This window comes from Trichechus manatus, unplaced genomic scaffold, assembly GCF_000243295.1.
Source record: "Trichechus manatus latirostris isolate Lorelei unplaced genomic scaffold, TriManLat1.0 scaffold00024, whole genome shotgun sequence".
Lineage (NCBI taxonomy): Eukaryota > Metazoa > Chordata > Mammalia > Sirenia > Trichechidae > Trichechus > Trichechus manatus.
The window spans coordinates 11,086,130-11,105,864 of record NW_004443960.1 but is presented as its reverse complement, the minus strand read 5'-3'; the positions used below and the strand labels follow the sequence as shown (position 1 = coordinate 11,105,864).

Sequence of the window (19,735 nt, the reverse complement as noted above, 5' to 3'; positions counted from 1 at the left end):
TTGTAGATTTTGTGTTTGCTGGGTCTTTATGTTTTTCTACTTTTTTATTTTGATTTGTAGGATTGTTAGATTCCTTTGTGGTTACCTTAATATTTATCCCTATTTTTCTAAGTTCATACCAGTCTTTTATTACTTTATATCACCTTAACTTCTTCTCCATATAGAAAATCAGTGTCTCCATTTTTTAAGTCCCTCTTTTTTTGTTTTAATATTATCCGTTTTTACATATTGATATCTGTTTCCCTATTTTCAGTGTTTTAGCTTTGATGTATTTTCGATTTCTGTATCTGAGTCAATATCTGGTTGCTCTGTCCTGCGTTCTAGTCTTGCATTGTTAGCTGGTGTTATTGATTATCTAACCGTAGGACTCCCTTTAGTATTTGTTGTAATTTTGGTTTGGTTTTTGCAAATTCCCTGAACTTCTGTTTATCTGGAAATGCCTTAATTTCACCATCATATTTGAGAGACAGTTTTGCTGATATATAATTCTTGGCTGACCGTTATTTTCCTTCAAGGCTTTAAATATGTCATCCCATTGCCTTCTAGCCTGCATGGTTTCTGCTGAGTAGTCCGAGCTTATTCTAATTGACTCTCCTTTGTGGATGACTTTTTTTTTATCCCTAGCTGCTCTTAAAATTCTCTCTTTATATTTGGTTTTGGTAAGTTTGATTATAAGATGTCTTGGTGACTTTCTTTTGGGATCTACCTTATGTGGGGTTTGATGAGCATCTTGGATAGATATGTTCTCATCCTTCATGATATCAGGGAAGTTTTCTGTCAACAAATCTTCAACAATTTTCTCTGTATTTTCTGTTATCCCCCCCCGTTCTGGTACTTCAGTCACTCATAGGTTATTTCTCTTGATAGAGTCCCACATGACTCTTAGAGTTTCTTCATTCTTTTTAATTCTTTTATCTGATTTTTCCCCAAATAAGTTGGCGTCAAGAGTTTTATCTTTAGTGTCACTAATTCTAACTTCTACTGCCTCAGTTCTGCTCCTGTGGCTTTCTATTTAGTTGTCTAATTCTGAAATTTTATTGTTAATCTTCTGGATTTCTGATTGCTGTCTCTCTATGGATTTTTGCAGCCTATTAAATTTGTCATTATGTTTTCAATAACTTTTTTAAGTTCTGCTACTACTGTGTCTGTAAGTTGCCTGGCTGTTTCTGCATTCTGTAGAATTTCCTTTCTTATTTCTATAAGAGTTCTGTATGTTAATCTATCGTATTCTGCCTCTGGTAATTCCAAGAAGTTCTCTTCCTCCAGAGAAGTTATTGATTCTTTATTTTGGGGGCTTGATGAAGCCATCATGGACTGCCTCTTTATGTGACTTGATATTGACTGTTGTCCCCAAGCCATCAATAATTTATTATATTTTTATTTTGTATTTGCTTAGTGAGACCTAGCTTCTTATTTTGTTTTGTTTTGATATGCCCAAATAGGCTGCTCGTGTACACTAGTTTGATTTTTGACATCTTTGGATCTCTAATGTCCTGTCACCAGGGAGTTAGTTCTGTAACTATGTGCACACAAGAGTCTGTTAACTTTTCCTTTATGTGTTCAGCTCGGGTGTTCAGGCAGTCGGTCAACAAGTGTGTGATGCAGGCTCTCATCCCCAGTCCTAGAGAGGCATGGGTGATTGGTGCAGGCACTGGACTCTGGCTGTGGTAGAGGATCACGTGCTGAGCCAGGCAGGGGGCTGACGGCTGCCCCTGAGAGTCTGAAAGGAAAGCATGTCCCTGTTCTCTAGGGTGAGTAGGTAGGTGAGTTTTGCAGCCAGACTATGAGCATCCCACTCTGTTGGCTGTAAAGACTCGAGGGCACCACTTTTTCTTGGACTTCTGTAGCAGGTAACCAGACACTTTAGGTGCTACCACCAGCCTTCAAGCCCCTGCTGCAGATTGATAAAAGTGCCTCCTTAAGGGGCAGGGCTGTTTCGAGGGTCACAAATCTGCCAGTTCACAGCTGAAGCAGTTGAAGTTAAACTTAAGATGTTCGCCCTGTTGTACTGTGGCAGTGAGGACTAACGCTGTTGAGATGGGTCCCCACAAGTCTATACAGGGGTGTAAGGCACTCTGAGTCTGCGGACCCCTGATGCCTGTGCCCAGCAAAGGAGCTGTGCCGGCCCTGTGTTCCTGGCCTAGGGGAGCCAGCAGCTTATCTGTTCCCTCTCCAAGGCCAGGAGAATGGGTCAGGGCGCCTTTGGGGATCTCCTTCTGGCCCAGCAGACTCCCGGTGCAGAGAGCGGAGGGAGGTGGTAAAAGGGAGAGAGGTTTTTCCCAAATGGGCTTTTTTTTTTTTATCCCCGCGAAAGGGTGCACGCGTGTACTTATCTTAGCCTCCTGGGAGCTGCTCTTCACTTATTCGGAGTGTCCAAGCAGAATCTCTGCTGCTGGGTCTCTCTCGATGTGGAAACTGCTTCCCGAGCGTGCGCACAGCACAGCTGTTTGCCTGCTTCACCGCGGACTGGCGTGGCGGCCACGCTGCAGTTTTGCCACCACGGCTGTGGCCCTCCTCACCTCTTCAGAACGGTCTCCCTCTCCCGTAGCACTCAGATGGATTTCTCAACCTTGCCTTCTTCAGGGCTCCCAGATATTCACATAGAATCAAATCACTAGTTTTTCCAGGTCTTTGTTGTAAGAGGGTTATAGGAAGTGTCTAACTACTCGGTCATGTTAACCACGGCTCCTCCATGTGTGTTCTTTATTCCACACCTTTGCTCAGGCAGTTTTTCGGAAGGCTTTTCGGAAAGCCTTCTCACTTTTCTGGGATAATACTCTTGGTGATTTCTGCCATTTACCGGCTTTGCAGCACTCAACCTTTCCTCTCACAAGCCATGCTACTGTGTGTTGCCATCTGTTCTTAAACTAAGGAAATATTTCCTCAGAACATGTAGGCCTAGGGAACAGGTTAGCCTATTTATTTAAAACTCACCATAATCAGTGCATGCTTGCTGGTCCCTCCTGGTTGGCTCGTGTTTTCTGTTTGAACTCTTAAGGATTATATTGTTTATGAAGCTAAGTGTTTTCCAGAAAGTAAAGTTCTAAGCCAGAACAGTCCTAGTGAAACTAGGTTATTCTAGCACCTATATTTGTCTGTTGTTGTTGTGTGCCATGAAGTCGATTCCAGCTCATAATGATCCTGTATGACAGTAGAACTGCCCAGTAGGGTTTCCTAGGCTGCAGTTCTCCAGGTCTTTTGTCCCACAGAGCTCGCTGCTAGTGGGTTCGAACTACTGACCTTTTGGTTAGCAGCCAAGCACTTAACCATTGCACCACAAGGGTTCTTTAATGTGTCTGGCAGATTATATATGCAACATATATAGTAATGTTAATTACATGTGCAGTATTTTGAGCATCTTGGTTTACATTTTAACTCTTCCTAAGTCCAAAATGTTAATTGATCTTTTGACCTCTGGGTATTTGTGGTGATTTCCTTGAACCTTAAAATCTCTATATCGTGGAAAACTAGATACATATTTAAATATTTTTGGTACAGTATTTGCTTAAATAGCATGAATGAAGGTTGAAACAACAGGAAATCTAGTTTATATTTTGCAGAATGTAAACTTACATATTGTCTGTAATGATGGCTTTACCCTTTGCTTCCTTCTCGTGTATTTTGCAGGTCCTTGCCTTATGCTATTCGACCAGATTTAGCAGAAGTCTGTTTATTTACCAAGGATGAACCCAATTTAACTCCTGAGAAGACAGAGCACTTCTATAGGAATCTTTTGAACAAGCATAATATTAAAACTGTTTCTCAGGTAAGGAGCAGGTTACTATTTTCAAGATGAGCAGTTAATTCAATTAAAGTGATAAATAATACTTTATTGTATTTCTTATTTTTCTTCCTCCTTTCAATTTAACTTTTAATGAAATAAGTAGGGTGTATTCCATCTTTGCTGTGCTGGAGAATCTGTCAAGGTTGGTTGACCTGAAAGCTAAGTGTACAATCAGTAACTGATCTGTCTTGTAGATTATACAAAGGTTGCTCTGTCATGTCATCCCCTGTACTTCCAGAGCACCCTGTGGTTGCCTCTGACTTAGCACTTATCACCCTGTTTTGTAGCTGTTGGGGGAGCCCTTGTGGCACAGTGGTTAGGCACCTAGCTGGCTGATAACCTAAAGGTCAGCAGCTCAAACAGCCACTCCTTGAGTGAAGGATGTGGCAGTCTGCTTCCGTAAAGATTACAGCATTGGAAACGCTATGGGGCATTTCTACTCTGTCCTGTAGTGTTGCTGTGAGTCAGAACTGACTTGACAGCAATGGATTTGGTTTTTGATTTTGTGGTTGTTAAGTTTACTTGTCTTCATTACTGGCCAGATCAAAGTTTCTTTAACTGGGGACCCATCTTCTCTGTCTCAGTTTCCCCAGTGTTTAGCATAGTGCTTGGCACATTTTAGGCACTCATGTGTTTACTAAGCTGTGATCAGCATGGTTCTAAACCAAAAATACTAAACCAGTTGGCCATCGAGGCGATTCTGACTCATGGCAACCCCAGATGCTGCAGAGTAGAACTGTACTCTGTAGGGTTTTCAAAGCTGTGATCTTTTGGAAGCAGATAGCCAGGCCTTTGTTCCAAGGCATCTCGAGTGCCAACCCTCCGGTAGTAGCCGAGCACTTACCTGTTTGTGCCACCACAGAACTCCAGGCATTGCTTGTATGGCTCTCAGATCTGAGTAGGGTGGAATGCAAATCGTTGCCTGAATATTTCTTCTTGTTCAGGTTCCTAACTTTTTCTGATTTTACTCCTGCTTATATTTTCTAGATTATCCCTCTTCGAACTTTAAAAAAGGAGTATAAGCCCTATGAAGCCAAGCTCCGCCTCTTGGGTAGTTTTGACTTCTTCCTTACCGATGCAAGAATTAGGAGGCTTTTACCCTCAATTATAGGGAAACATTTCTATCTCAGAAAGAAGTAAGTTTCTTTGCCATGACCAGACTTCAGCAAAATGAAATTAATTGGTGTGTGTCCATTGTTTTCTGAATGCCTATGTGTTTTTATAGAGTCCCAGTATGTGTAAACCTCCTGGCCAAGGATTTATCAAAAGAGATAAATGACTGTATTGGTGGAACTATCATGAACATCTCTAAAAATGGTTCTTGCAGGTAGGCAAAAGGCATTACTGTGTGCCTATATTTAATCTGGTTTATTTAATATTCGTTTAAATAGCCACATGTGGCTTCTGCTTACTCTATTGGTTGGGGCAGTTCTAGTTATTAAGGAAACAAAGGGAATTCGCTAAGATAAATGCTTAGGGAACATTAGTGGGTCAGGATTTTCATGTCAGCCAGTATCTTATTAGTTTATTGGGCTGGGTGGTGGGTTAAGTTTGAGAGCTTGGCAGTTTACCAGCTTTTTTGGAGTGGGGACATGACCAGTTTTAAACATTTAAAATGTAATGTGTGAAATATTTAATCTGCTGGCTTGGACATCTTGCCTGGGGGTGGGCACCTGCCAGTAAAGCCCTCCTATGCCTTTCCACCCTAAGGCAAAGGGCCTGGCTGTACCCAGTGGTAACACACATCAGAAAACACCCAAAGAGTTCGTGACTGCCCGTCAGGGAGGCCAGCCCAACCATGGAGCGCAGAGCAGGGTAGATAGCCAGGCAGGACAGGTGGACTCTGGTATTGTCTTCTGCCTGCAGGTGGAAAGCCTCTGGAATTACATATAGTTGAGTAGCTAAGAAGAGAGATTACCAGGCCTAGGCCCTCCACCCCTGTGGTTTATAGGCTGGCATCAGTGGTGGCTCATGGCACATGGTTAGCTAGGTCGGGGCTTAGCTTGTGGAGTGAGTAGCTAGGAGAAAGGGGCCAGTACATTGAAGGCAGATAAAGGGGCAGGAGTTTCCTACCCCAAGTTTTCCCAAGTCAAAATCCACAGCTTAAGGAAAGTTGTGGACAACTACCCAAAAAAGAAGAAAAAAAAAAACCACAAACCTTAGACTATTCTTTCATCTCCCCAACACAGTACTTTTCCCTTCTTTCTTTCATTTGTCCCTCTGTCTTTTCGCTGGAAAGCCAAGGATATGCTTGCAGGCTGGGGTGAAGGGCACACAGAACCCTGTTTTTTGGCTAAAGGGAGCTGGGAGCACCAGTCCCTGCCTCATCCTCATTCTGCAGACACCCTACCATGGGGCGTGGCAGGGACAGGCTTCTCAGTAGCTGAGCTATACACATTTCTGGATTTCTCACTTAACTTACATCTCTGCTTCATCCAAAGGGATCATCTTGCTTTTAGCCAAAAGACACTGTTACATGAGAGATGAGGACTATTATTTTTGGACGGAGCAGCTTAGTTGAGGCAGTAGAGCTCTAAAGATAGCAGGCAGCTCTCCCCTTGCCATTCCTGGAGTTAATTCCTCTCGGCCAGTTTGAGTGCTGACTCAGTGGCATGTGGCATTTGCTGGATTAAGGTGGAGCTGTATTTTGCCCTGCCCACTGACCCTCAAGTATTTAGAACCTAAAAGCATTGGTGAAAAACAAGGCTCCAGGAATTGACGGGATACCAATTGAGATGCTTCAACAAATGGATGCTATGCTGGAAGTGCTGTATGCCAAAAAATTCGGGAGACAGCTACCTGGCCAACCAACTGGACGAAATCCATAATCATGCCCATTCCAAAGAAAGATGATCCAGTGAAATGTGGAAATTATTGAACAATATCATTAATATCACGTGTAAGTAAAATCTTGCTGAAGATAGATAGTCTAAAAACAGCTGTAGCTGTACATTGACAGGGAACTGCCAGAAGTTCAAGCCGGATTGAGAAGAGGACATGGCATGAGTGATATTGCTCATATCAGCTGGATCCTGGCTGAAAGCAGAGAATGCCAGAAAGATATTTACCTGTGTTTTATTGACTATGCAAAGGCATTCAACTGTGTGGATCATAACAAATTACGGATAACATTGTGAAGAATGGGAATTCCAGAACACTTAATTGTGCTCATGAGGAACCTGTACGTAGACCAAGATGCAGTCATTTGAACAGAACAAGGGGATGCTGCATGGTTTAAAATCAGGAAAGGTATTTGTACGGTTGTATCCTTTCACCATCTGTATTCAGTCTGTATGCTGAGCGAATAATCTGGACTATAGGAAGAAGAATGCGGCATCTGGATTGGTGGAGGAAGGCTCATTAACAACCTGCGATACGCAGATAACACAACCTTGCTTGCCAAAAGCAAAGAGGACTTGATGCACTTACTAATGAAGATCAAAGACTACAGCCTTCAGTATGGATTACATCTCAACATAAAACAAAAATCCTCACAACTGGACCAATAAGCAACATTATGATAAACGGACAAAATATTAAAGTTGTCAAGGATTACATTTTACTTGAATCCACAATCAGCGTCCATGGAAGCAGCAGTCAAGAAATCAAATGACGTATTGCGTCACGCACATCTGCTGCAAAGTGTTCAGAAGCAAAGATGTCACTTTGAGGACTAAGGTGCACCTGACCCAAGCCATAGTATTTTCAGTTGCCTCATACGTATGCAAAAGCTGCACAGTGAATAAGACAGACCAAAGAAGAATTGATGCCTTTGACTTATGGTGTTGGTGAAGGATATTGAATATATCATCGACTGCCAGAAGAACGAACAAATCTGTCTTGAAAGAAGTACAGCCAAAATGCTCCTTAGAAGTGAGGATGGTGAGACTTCGTCTCATATACTTGACATGTTATCAGGAGGGACAAGTACCTGGAGAAGGACATCATGTTTGGTAAAGTAGAGGGTCAACAAAAAAGAAGAAGACCCTCAACAAGATGGATTGACAGAGTGGCTGCGGCTGTGGACTCAAGCACAACAACGATTGTGAGGATGGCGCAGGACCGGGCGTGTTTTATTCTCTTGGACATAGGGTCGTTAGGAATCAGGACCGACTCAATGGCACCTAACAACAACAACAACCTTTTTAGAAAAAAACTTGAGGATTGTGTAATTTGTATTTCCCACGTACCTATGCTTTATTTTGAAAAGCAGATTGCTTTTTAAAATGTTGTTTAATGCTTTCTTAAATTTCAGCACTATACGCGTTGGTCACACTGGAATGATGGTCCAGCACATCATTGAAAATGTCATTGCTGTCACAAAGGGCCTTTCAGAAAAATTGCCAGAGGTATGTAGTCTTGCTGGTTTATCAACTGATGGTGTAAAACAAGCAAAATATGTATAAATTGTACCATTTTCTGTGTTTCAGAAGTGGGAGAGTGTGAAACTCTTATACCTGAAAACTGAGAAGTCGGTTGCCCTTCCAATCTTCTCTTCCTTCGTCAGTAGTTTTTATGAAGGGAAAGGAGGACCCCTTACTGGCCAGAAGAAAAAAGTTAGTAGAGTTTAAAAAACTGGATAGTATTTGTGTGAATACGATACGTTAAGATGTAAATCTCCTACCTTTATTAATAAGTTAAAGTCATAAAAGGATTAATTAAAGGGGCCCTGTGCATTGGCAAGAGAAGGTGGAAAGCCAGAGTCTACCTTATTAAGTACTTTGTGACTTAGAGGCAGAATTTAAGGTTCTTTTAGGCTAACGAGGAGTCCTGGTGGCAGAGTGATTAAGCACTTGGCTGCTAACTGAAAGGTTGGCAGTTTGAACCCACTAGCCGCTCCGTGGGAGGAAGATGTGGCAGTCTCCTTCTGTAAAGATTACAGCCTTGGAAACCCTATGGGGCGGTTCTAGTCTGTCCTATAGGGTCACTAAGAGTCAGAATCGACTCAATGGCAGTAGATTTTGGTTTTATTAAGCTGACAGGTTCCTGAGTGGCACAGTTTGTGTTCACCTACTAACCTAAAGGTTGGCAGTTTGAACCCACCTAGTGGCACCACGGAAGCAAGGCCTGGTGAACTGCTTCAGTAAAAAATCACAGCCCAGGAAACCCTTTGGAACAGTTCTGCGCTGTAGCATATGGGGTCGCCATGAGTTGGAATCAACTGGACAGAATAGGTTTTTTTGTTTGTTTTTTAAGTCTAACAGACACCTCTTGATTTTGATGTTGTTTGTAGGTTATCAGTGCCACTGGTACTAGTACAAAAGAGAACAGAATGAGAGAAAATTTCGTCCAGATCATTTTTTGCTGTTTGTTAGACTTATCTCCTAGTTCATTGATTTCTCTCTTCAGCCATTTTAATTGTGTCCAGTGAGTTTTTAATTTTGGTCTTCTTATTTTTTACTTGTAGAAGTTATATGTTTTGTTGTTTTTCAAATCTGCTTTGTCACTTTTTTTTTTTTTTTTTTTTGGACCCTGTTATCTGTAAATAATCTTCCAGTTTGTCTTAATCCTTTACATATGTTAAGCACAGTAGTTTTATAAATGTCTGATTATTCCAACAGAAGTCTTGGTGTTGCAGCTAAAACCTGCTGCTGTCGAGTTGATTCCAACTCATAGTGACCCTATAGGACAGAGTAGTACTGCTCCGTAGGGTTTCCAAGGCTGTAAATCTTTATCGATGCAGACTGCCACATCTTTCTCCCATGGAGCAGCTGGTGGGTTTGAACCACCAACCTTTCAGTTAGCAGCTGAATGTTCTAACCACTGTGCCACCAGGGATCCTTAGTGTTGCACCTGGTTATCTGTATCTGCTGGTTCCTTGTGTGCTTGGTGATCTTTGTGCGATGGTCATTGTGTCTGAGAATTATTTGTGGAAATAATTTGAGTCATAGGATGAAGATACCTTCCTCCAGAGGGATTTTATTTACTTCTGCCAGGCACCGAGGGGCACTCTGCCTGGAACCTCCTTAAAGCACATCAAGGATTGAGGTCCCTGAATGACTCAAATAGACCAAACCGTGACTGTAAATCTGCCTGGGCTCCTCTTGTGGTTCATCTCTACCTGAGAGTATAGCTCATTGAGGTCCCAGCTCATTGTGAGGAGGAGGGTCTCTGCTTAGATTCCCCACCCGATCTGGACTATGGGGTTGAATGCTCTCCACTTCACTCCCATGTCCCACATGGCTGTTAAAACAAAAGTTAGGGATTAGCAAATACTCTCAGGGCAGAATGACTTCTGTGCTCACTTATCTCTCTGGGTTCTCATTTTAATCAGCTCATCCATGCTTTTAAGAAAAAGCATTCTTACAGAAAATTTTACCCTGTTTTTTAACTTGTTTTCATTAGGAGGATAGTCCAAAATTACTGGGAGCAGGAAGTCTGGATTTTTGCCATTTGTCAGCAGATTCAGTTGAGGTTTTTGTGAAAATGTTGAAATTTTTGGTGAAAATGGAATTTGGATAGTAGTATAAATTTCATGAAACTTAACTCTGATAAGGATAATAGACCTTGAGCTATGAAAACGTTTCACTTTTAGTTTTCAACCACAATCTGAAGTAGAAAAAAAAATGATCAGGTTCTTCTCTTTTTAAAAAAAAAAAAAAACCTGGTAACAGGTTTATTGAAATAAAATTCACCTACCATACAATTCAGAACTGCTTTTAACTTACCTATATATGAGGTTGACTTTTATGAAATCTGTAACCACATATTTCAGATACTCGGAGTCTGAAATATCTGTCTTTAATTTACCCCCCAGGAGTCCAGTGCTGGTAATAGGGTTTGTTCATGCAGAGTTTGTATGTGCCAAGGCCCTTTTTGAGGAAGCTTATGAATAATGAGAACTGCAAGTGCTAAATCTCTGCCGTTTGCAATGCCAGTGGTCTTTGAATTTGATTTATAGAATAAAGGCTGGAGAGCCCTGTTAATGGCATTCATAGAGTGCTGATTTTCCTTTTGGAATTAGTTTACCATCAAAAGTAGCCCCTGCTAAAATATGGTTAGTTGGGTTGTTTTTGTTTTTGATAGGAGGCAAAGAAGAAACAAAAAGAAAAGCTCCAAAAAAAGAAGGAGAAGAAAAGGAGAAAAAGGGAAATGCAACAGGCTGCAAAGACCAAAAAGACTAAATTAGCCCAAACTAAAGATAAAGTGGCAGCTGAAGTCAGTGGTGCTCCAGCAAAGAGCCCCGGACCCCAGAAGGGAGAGACTCTGGGAGAGAAGGAGGAGATCCACAGAGGAAAAGCCCAGCGTAAAGTGGGAGACGGATCCGAGGATGAAATTCCACTACTTGTGCCAATGGAAGAAACACCTGCTAAGAAAAAAAAGGTAGAGGTATTTTTATTAATGTTTAGTATTCATAACGGATTGACATGGTGCTGTGTGTCCAGCAGGCACTGTTCTGAGTGAGGAATGTAAGAAATGTTACACAGGTGGGAAGTATTCGTTGTAGAAATCTATTTAAGTGACACCTGTTCTACCGAAGATTTTCAAGTAATAGATGAAAAATACTAGGGTAAACCCCAAGAACCGTGAAGATGGTTACCGTGACTTACTTTACCCCTATTTTAGATATGAAAATTCTCCGTTTATGGAGTGATGTCTAATAACACAACCTTTTATGTATTTTGGGGTCAAGAGAGACTTGACTGTATTTATATTTCTGAAAAACATTGCTTATGGTTTTATAAAGTAAGCCAGGGTGGAAATTTAGTTAAACGGTTCTGTTCCTGAAAGTGAGTCGTGGATCAGCACATCATGGCCTCAGAGAACTTGTTGGGCAAGCTTGGGTACTGGATCGTCCTTCCAGAGACATGGTTCTTACAGATGGCTGACTTCACGGGTTTCTGAGTTCCTTTAAAGAAACTGAGTTTTTTATATTGTTTGGTTCTTTGATAATGTTTTTGTTGTAGTATCCATCAACTACTGGAGGAGGATCTCTTGAAACTAAGAGGGGGAAATAGGTCCCTAAGAGACTAGAGGGTCACACTCGTCATGTGTTCAGAGAAGACTCATTGACCCCTCTAGACAGAGTCTGTCCCCAGTGCTCAAGTGTGGTCCTCAACAAGTGGGTAACATTTGCACTATACTAGTCTGTATGATCTAATTCATGGTGACAGTAACCTTTAAAATCTTTAACAGTATTATACTTTTCATATACTAGTGAAAGTCTTTTTTTAAAGCCCTCCAAAATGTTACTGTCTTTTTCTAATATACTTGAAATTAACCCAAATGAGCAATATATTAATTATAAGCTATATATATAATTGTTTTTAGAAAAAATAAGCTGTTTTTATTATAATGGGACCAGTGAGTAATGTGTTAGAAATTAAAGGGTGAAAAAAGCATAGCTGACAGACATGCATCGAGAACCTTGGACATGTTGACACCCTTTGAACCCATCTAGGAAATAGGATCAGGGTAATAGTATACAAGTCTCATCATTGTTCACAATAGAAGCAAAAATTAGGAAATATCATGTATCCTTGCAGTGCTTTTGGTAAAGTTATTAGAAATAATATTTAGTGAGAGTTTATAGTGCTTAGAAATGCATATGAAATAATTGGAGAAAGGGCATACTATTCAAGCCATTTAGTCTTTGTTTTGGCTGGGTGGTTTTTGTCTTTGTAAGGTTCTTCTATGCTGGACAGAGTCCACTGTCAGAATCTTGTCCCTGGACCATCAGTAGCAGTCACCTGGGGTGCTGGGAAAACCCAGTATTCCTGGCATGTAGCACACTCCCCTTGAAGGGTCTCTGTATCTGACTTTGGGAAATGGATTTTCTAACAGGCACCCCAGTTGGTTTTAAACAGTTTGAGAACTCCCTGCCCTAGATAAATCACATGCAAGGAATTTACAGTTTAATGTAAAAAAGAGCCAGAATTAGATCACAGGTCTCCACGCTGTGCTTTCAATGGTTGCTTCCAGGAGTCCTTATCCTCAACCACAAAAAAACCCATTGCCATCAAGTTGATTCTGACTCATAGTGTAATCTGCCCCAGTAGAACTGCCCCATAGAGTTTCCAAGGCTGTAATCTCTACTGAAGCAGACTGCCTCGTCTTTCTTCTGTGGAGCGGCTGGTGAGTTCGAACCACCAACCTTTTGCTTAGTAGCTGAACACTTAACCATTGTGCCACCAGGGCTCTTTCAAACCACAGGAGTGGTGGTTTTCGTTTGATTGGGCCAGTGCAACTGGGATCCTTTATATAATCGTTAATGGTGAAATTCACATACTTTTCAAAATATCTGTGAAGCAGAAGGAAAAGCCACTCCTCATTTCATCACACTGAGGTGTCCCTTTTGGGGGTTACATGTTAAAACAAAAACAGTAACTCCTAGAGTTACATTGTCAATTTTTTTTTTTTTTTCGGAGACTTAAGAACTTTCTTCTTTTCCTTAGATGCAAAAAGGTGCCACAATAAAGAAGTCTCCAAGTAAGAGTCCTGGTCCTGGCACACCTGTTGGGAAGAAGAGAAAGGCCTCCTCAGCGCTGGAAACTACTAAAGTTTCAGAGCCAGGGACCCCAGGTAAAGGCCTAGGGAAGAAGCCAAGAATCAAAGAAGAGGCAGAGAAAGAACGAAACGCTGCACCAGGGAAAAAAGACCCGAGACAGACTCCAAAGAAGCCCGGGCCCAAGTTCTTCGCCACTTCTAGTAAATCGGCCCGAAAAACGCCCCAGACCCCCAAACAACAGCCCAAAAAACCCAAAGTGCCCCAGTCGACCTAAAATCAGTGGCTCAACCAGAAGGAAGTACCAGAGCTACCTGGAGCTTTAAAAAATACCCAGGTCCTGGCCCCTGTTGAAAACTTCCCTAACAATGAGGCCTGGACTTAAATATTTTAAAAACCACCACAGGTAATTCTGGTATGTGTTCCTGGGTGTAACAGCCTGTGTTTTGAAGTAAAATCTATTTTTTACTTGCTCTTCTGTGTATTTGCTAATAGAAGGGGGGGAAATTACAGTGTTTCTCTGTGGTTGTGTTTTTGTATTATTAAAGTGTAACATTTGCTTCTGAGTATACTATTGACCTTGTAAGTCGCATGACTTTTATTTGAAAGCTTATGATTTATGTTTTCCTTATTAGCTTTAAACCACGTATCCACACAGGCTCTGTTCCACTAGTTTGTACAGGTTTGCTGCATGAGAAGCAGCCATGGAACTCATGAGAAGCACAGATTTCTTGGCCATTGTGCCAGTATAGCATACATAACAGTGAGGGAAATTATGTGGAGTCATTTATAAGGGTTCTGAATTGAACCCTGCCTATGAGAGGCAAGAAAATATTTATCTTCCATAAGCCTTCCCATCTTCCTCTAAATCACTCCTCACATACATAAATTTACTAATAATGCACAACTCTAGGATAGGAAACTTGGGAGAGTAGACTATTAATAAAAGTCGGCACAATTTTCAAATGTATTCTGGGGCAGTAAAGCACTCAGCTGCTAACCAAAAGGTCTGGGTTCAAACCCACCAGCCATTCGCGGGAGAAAAATAGCCTTGGAAATCCCATGGGGTCATTCTCCTCTGTCCTGTAGGGTCGCTATGAGTCAGAATCAACTCAACAGCAGTGGGTTTGGTTTCTGGTTTGGTATTCTGAGGCAGTAAGTGACTTTCTAGGTCCTCGATCTTTCACTGAATTTGAATTGGGGTACGCATCCCCAGAAATAGGTGACAGCTTCTCTGTAGTACAGGAATGTCCTCAACCTGCAAAAGGCCAAAGTGGGACACGTTTCCAAAGATGTATCATTCAGAAACAAGTGAAGAGAGCAGTAAGCCAAGTTTTGGATCTCCCTCCAACTGGAGGAGACTGCTTTTGCTTTTTAGTGCCACAACTTAAATTGTAACATTAATTTTTAAATTACAAAACCAAACCTGTCGCCATCGAGTCAGTTCTGACTCAGTGACCCTATAGGACAGGGTAGAACTGCCCCATAGAGTTTCCAAGGCGTTCCTGGTGGATTTGAACTGTCGACCTTTTGGTTAGCAGCTGTAGCTCTTAACCACTGCCACACGGGAAGCCTCTTAAAATTGCTGGTAATCCCACTTTCTTCAGACTTAAAAATGTGCATTTATAATGTGTTGTAAGAGTTTACATCTTAAAAGCTGGTTTTCCATGAAAGCTAAGTTCTATGGAAAGATGGTCAGATAGGCTTGCCTTCACTTATTTGTGACGAATGAAGATACACTCTACTGTTGTTGATAAATCTCATGTACATATGCTAATCTGTTCTCTAGATTATGTAATTTCCTGGGGATAGCTGTTCACCCTCTGGCCAAATAAAGAATTTGCAACACCATGCGATTCTTAGGCCTATAGCTTAGACCCTATCAAATATGACGTAGATGTTTACTCTCGTGTTCCACTGTGCACCTAATTTCACTACAGTAATTTCTCAATGTTCTCTATTGAAAAAAGCACATTCACTTAATTTTCTCTTGTGCAAGATGCTAATATTTTGACAAGGAAAGGCCATATTTGAAGACCTGGTGATAGTTCTGAATGTTAATAAAAAATGTCCAAGTTACGGTACTAGGTTTCCAAGGCTTAAGAAGTAGGGTGGTCATGCCTTTAGCTGCCCCGTAGGGCTGTGAGCCAATAATAGTCTACCCAGGGACCAAGGAGAGAACTGGACAGCTATGCTACAGTAAATTCGGCTCTTTTGTGGGTCAAAAGGTTTAGTATGTGGCTGATGTTTCACCAGAAGTCAATATGAGGTTTCTGGAACCTATCTTCCATACCACGGAGATTCAATGGACAAAAACAGATCTGAGGGAGAAACTTGAGTGTAAAATTTTGGTTTTGAAGAAAGCATTTGCATTTTAGTTGATTTGTTTTTCGGAAACTAACGAGCATCAAAAACTTAAAAATTATTTTTAAATGCCTTGAATGTATTTAAAGTGTAATAAAGATCATTGTATTTCCATTTTCTTGAGAGATTAAAATGAGGGTATAGAAAAATTGCTAAATGTCAAATTCACTGGACTAAAAACCTTTTCGCCACAGGTGCTTAAAGATCTAAACAGCAAAGAAATCTTTCGCCATCGAATATTTGAAAGCTCTTCCACACTCTTTACATTTTTTTTCTTTCTTAAATTGCTCCTGTTTCCCCTGCCTACAGTTAGTGTTAATTTTCACAGCGCCAAGATCCGAGTTAGCAATTTATGAACCACAAGGGGTCCTCATCAGTTGTTGGACCCTAAAGGAATTAATGCATAGGATGAAAGACTACAAATAAAATTTTGGCTGTGGTGAGCAGTATAATGGTCTTGGAGAGAGAAAATGGCATATCATTTAGGTAGCTATATTTTAACTCCAGATTCTAGGTTTCAGTTTAACACTGTCATGATCAATATTTCCTGTTTAATATAACTTAGTTTGGGGCATTTTCTATACTTGAAGTTACAGGAAATATCAGGGCATTTGTATAATTTTGACTTACCTAAAAAAGATGTCTCTTAGCTTCCCAAAAGATGTAAGCTGATATGTGAAATAGACAGCTTTTCCTTATTGGCTTCCCTGTTTCTCCAGTGTACTCAATCTTATAGTGACCAGGCTCAGAAATTTTTTCACACTCAGCCACCAGGTTTTCTCGGTTTTCCTTTCCAGTCATCCAGCCATCCACACGTGCTGTAACCATTAAGTTCCTACAAACTGCCAAGGGGTGAATAGGAATAAAGCCCTGGTGATCTACTTCCAAAAAAGCCACTGAAAACCCTATAGAGCACAGTTCTATTCTGACACACAGGGTTGCCATGAGTTGGAACTAAGGCATAAAACATGGCTTTGAGCTAAAGCCTTGGTCAAGTTAGCAGCCTCAACTTTGATGTAGGAGGCAGCACTTTGGCTGCAAGGAGGAAGGGCCAGGGGCTAGGAAACGTCTCTTGATGTCTGTTGCTACCCAGCTTTACTGTTTTTAACTTAGAATATATATGCTTTTTGGGAAAATTGCTGATGGAGATGATGCAAGGATACTAAAGGCTCAAAACCACCCGTCTCTTCTGAATGGAGAAAGGAACACTAGAAATGGAATAAAGTGTAACTAGCTGTACCCAGCAACACCTGGACCATTTAAGCAGAGCCTGAGTGTTAAACCAAACCAAAGACCAAACCCGTTGCCGTCCAGTTCATTCCAACTCATAGTGACCCTGATAGGACAGCAGAACCGCCCGCCCAAAGGGTTTCCAAGGAGCAGCTGATGGATTCAAACTGCTGACCTTTCGGTTAGCAGGTAAGCTCTTAACCACTGCACCACCAGGGCTCCAAGTGTTACTAAAGACAGTAACAAAACCAGCACTCCGCTTAAGCCATTCAGTTTCCCAAGACCAAGCCAAAAGCTTCTTGTACACTTACCTAGAAACGTTCTATATACAAAGTGTACTTTAAAAAATAGAAATTGCTGTCTACTCTGCACGCTATATGACTACTTGCTTTTTCTTAGCAATGTATCTTAAATGTCTTTCCATTATCAGCACTTAATAGACTTCTATTACCTGATTATATTACATTATCTTGTGGTATGAATTGCTGATGTACCAGAATTTAACTAGTCCCCTATTTATAGATACCTCACATCTTTCTGGTTCTTTGCTAGTGTGAACAATGCTGCATTGAATATATGTTAGAGCATAGCTATGGAAAAAGTGGAGTCGAAGGGTCAGCACATTTAACAATTTTGAAAGACAATGTTAAAATAGCTTTTTAAAAAGCCCGTATAGTGGTTTATGAGTATGTTTTCCATACATTTCCCCAACATCAATATTGTCAGGTTTTTGAATATCTAAATCGGTTAGATTTTAATCTGTGCATTTCCCTGGTAAGCGAAGTTGAATATCTTTTATTACATTTTTGGCTGTTTGAATTGTATCCTTTCCCACTTTTCTAGGACAATTGGTTGGTTGTCCTTATTAATACGTAAGAGGTTTTAGCTTTTTTGTTTCTTCTTTCCTCATGTCCTTACCTTTTTACTAGGTTTTGTTTTATTTACTTTTTTTAAATAACTTGTCAGGTAAAACTGTGAAGGACTTTGAAATGGGCTAGAGAGATTACTGAGTGTCCTTTCAATGGAATGTTGGGCTTCCTCTGGCAGGCCTTTTAGGGATTAGCCACTTCTTTGTCTTTGACTGGAGCCCTGGTGGCACAGTGGTTAAGTGCTACAGCTACTAACCAGAAGGTCTGCAGTCTGTATGCACTAGCCACTCCTTGGAAACCCTATGGTCCAGTTCTACTCTGTCCTATAGGTTTGCTGTGAGTCGGAATCGACTTGACAGCAACAGGTTTGGTTTTTCGGTTGTCTGACTAGGCTAGTTAGATGTTAAGTTGTAGTGATGCAAACATTTCCTTTCCACAGCTAAGCAAATGATTACTGTTCATGGCAATACACGTGAATTCTCTGTTACTTAGAGAACATACTGAGGAGCTCTGGTGCCGTGGGAGAAAGATGTGACAGCCTTGGAAACTGTGTGAGGCAGTTCTACTCTGTCCTATAGGGTCACTATGAGTTGGAATCAACTCAGTTGCAATGGGTTTGACTTTTGGTTTTACAGAATATATCAAACCAAACCAGTTGATGGCAACATGGTGACCCCCATGTGTGTCAGAGTAGAACTGCACTCCATAGTGCTTTCAGTGGCTGATTTTTCAGAAGTAGATAACTAGGCCTCTGGGTGGACTCGAACCACCAACCCTTCGATTAGCAGCTGAGCATTTAACTGTTTGCAGCACCCAGGAACTCCTTCAAAACCAAACCCACTGCTGTTGTGTCGATTTTGACTCATAGCGACCCCATAGGGTTTCCAAGGCTGTAAGTCTTTACAGAAGCAGACTGTCACATTTTTCTCCTGGGTTCAAATTGCTGACCTTTCAGTTAGCAGCTGAGCACTTTAACAACTCCACCACCAGGGCTCCTTGGATAATATAAAATCTGTAAATCAAATCCTCATTTGAACCGTTTTAACGACTGTCATGAATTGTGTCTCCCAAAAATATCTGTCAACTTGACTGGGTCATGATTCCCAGTATTGTACAATTATGTACTATTTTGTAATCCAATGTGATTTCCTTATGTGTTGTAAATTCAATCACTATGATCTAATAAGATGGATTAGCAGCAGTTACACTGATGAGCTATACAAGATTGGATAGTGTCTTAAGCCAATCTCTTTTGAGATATAAAAGAGAGGAGTGAGCAGAGACACATGGGAACCTCATACCATCAAGAAAGCAGTGCCAGGAGCAGAGCGCATCCTTTGGACTTGAGGTTCCTGTGCAGAGAAGCTCCCAGACCAAGGGAAGATTGATGACATGGACCTTCTTCCAGAGCCAACAGAGAAAGCGTTCCCCTGGAGGTGAGGCCCTGAATTTGGACTTGTAGCCCACTGGACTGTGAGAGAATAAACTTCTCTTTGTTAAAGCCATCCACTTGTGGTACTTCTGTTGGAGCAGCACTAGATGCCCGAGACAACGATTTACTGGTTCTCTCATTAATTAAAGTGTTAAATAAAACCTTTGACGTGTTCATTTTATATTTGTATGAGTCTTGATTTTACCTTCCCAAACATTATACTTTAACAAATGTCTGGTGTCTCTTGTCAAAGTTTTAAATTCTGGATGTAATCAGATTAATTTATCTTCCTGGCTTTGGTGTTCTATATTGTCGAGCATTTATTTTTGTATGTGGCGTTTTGATCTCACGTTTTTCTCTAATTGACAGCTGTGGACTCCAGAGCGGTCTGCATAGTCTAAGCTTTCCTCGGTGCGCTGACTGCTGTTGTGCACCACTGAGTTCATTCTGGCTCATAACGACCCTGATACAACAGAGTAGAACTGTTCTATAGGGTTGTCTAGGCGGTCATCTTTATGGAGGAAGATCACTAGGTCTTTTCTCCTGCAGAATCACTAGTAGATTTGAACAACCGACCTTTCGGTTAGTAGCCAAGCGCTTCACCATTGCAC

At 41.2% G+C, this 19,735-nt stretch overlaps 1 protein-coding gene across 1 annotated transcript in view; it reads left to right on the top strand.

The window, feature by feature from the left end:
• The window catches only part of RSL1D1 (ribosomal L1 domain containing 1), a 22,980-nt gene extending 4,607 nt beyond the window's left edge, over nucleotides 1–18,373 (top strand). Inside the window, exons 3-9 of the mRNA XM_023728472.1 lie at nucleotides 3,628–3,766; nucleotides 4,772–4,920; nucleotides 5,010–5,111; nucleotides 8,040–8,133; nucleotides 8,215–8,340; nucleotides 10,811–11,107; nucleotides 13,180–18,373. Of these exons, the coding sequence (XP_023584240.1) occupies nucleotides 3,628–3,766; nucleotides 4,772–4,920; nucleotides 5,010–5,111; nucleotides 8,040–8,133; nucleotides 8,215–8,340; nucleotides 10,811–11,107; nucleotides 13,180–13,506 (1,234 nt within the window). The 3' untranslated portion in view covers nucleotides 13,507–18,373. The remainder of the gene's footprint in view (nucleotides 1–3,627; nucleotides 3,767–4,771; nucleotides 4,921–5,009; nucleotides 5,112–8,039; nucleotides 8,134–8,214; nucleotides 8,341–10,810; nucleotides 11,108–13,179) is intronic.
• The last annotated feature ends 1,362 nt before the right edge of the window (nucleotides 18,374–19,735 follow it).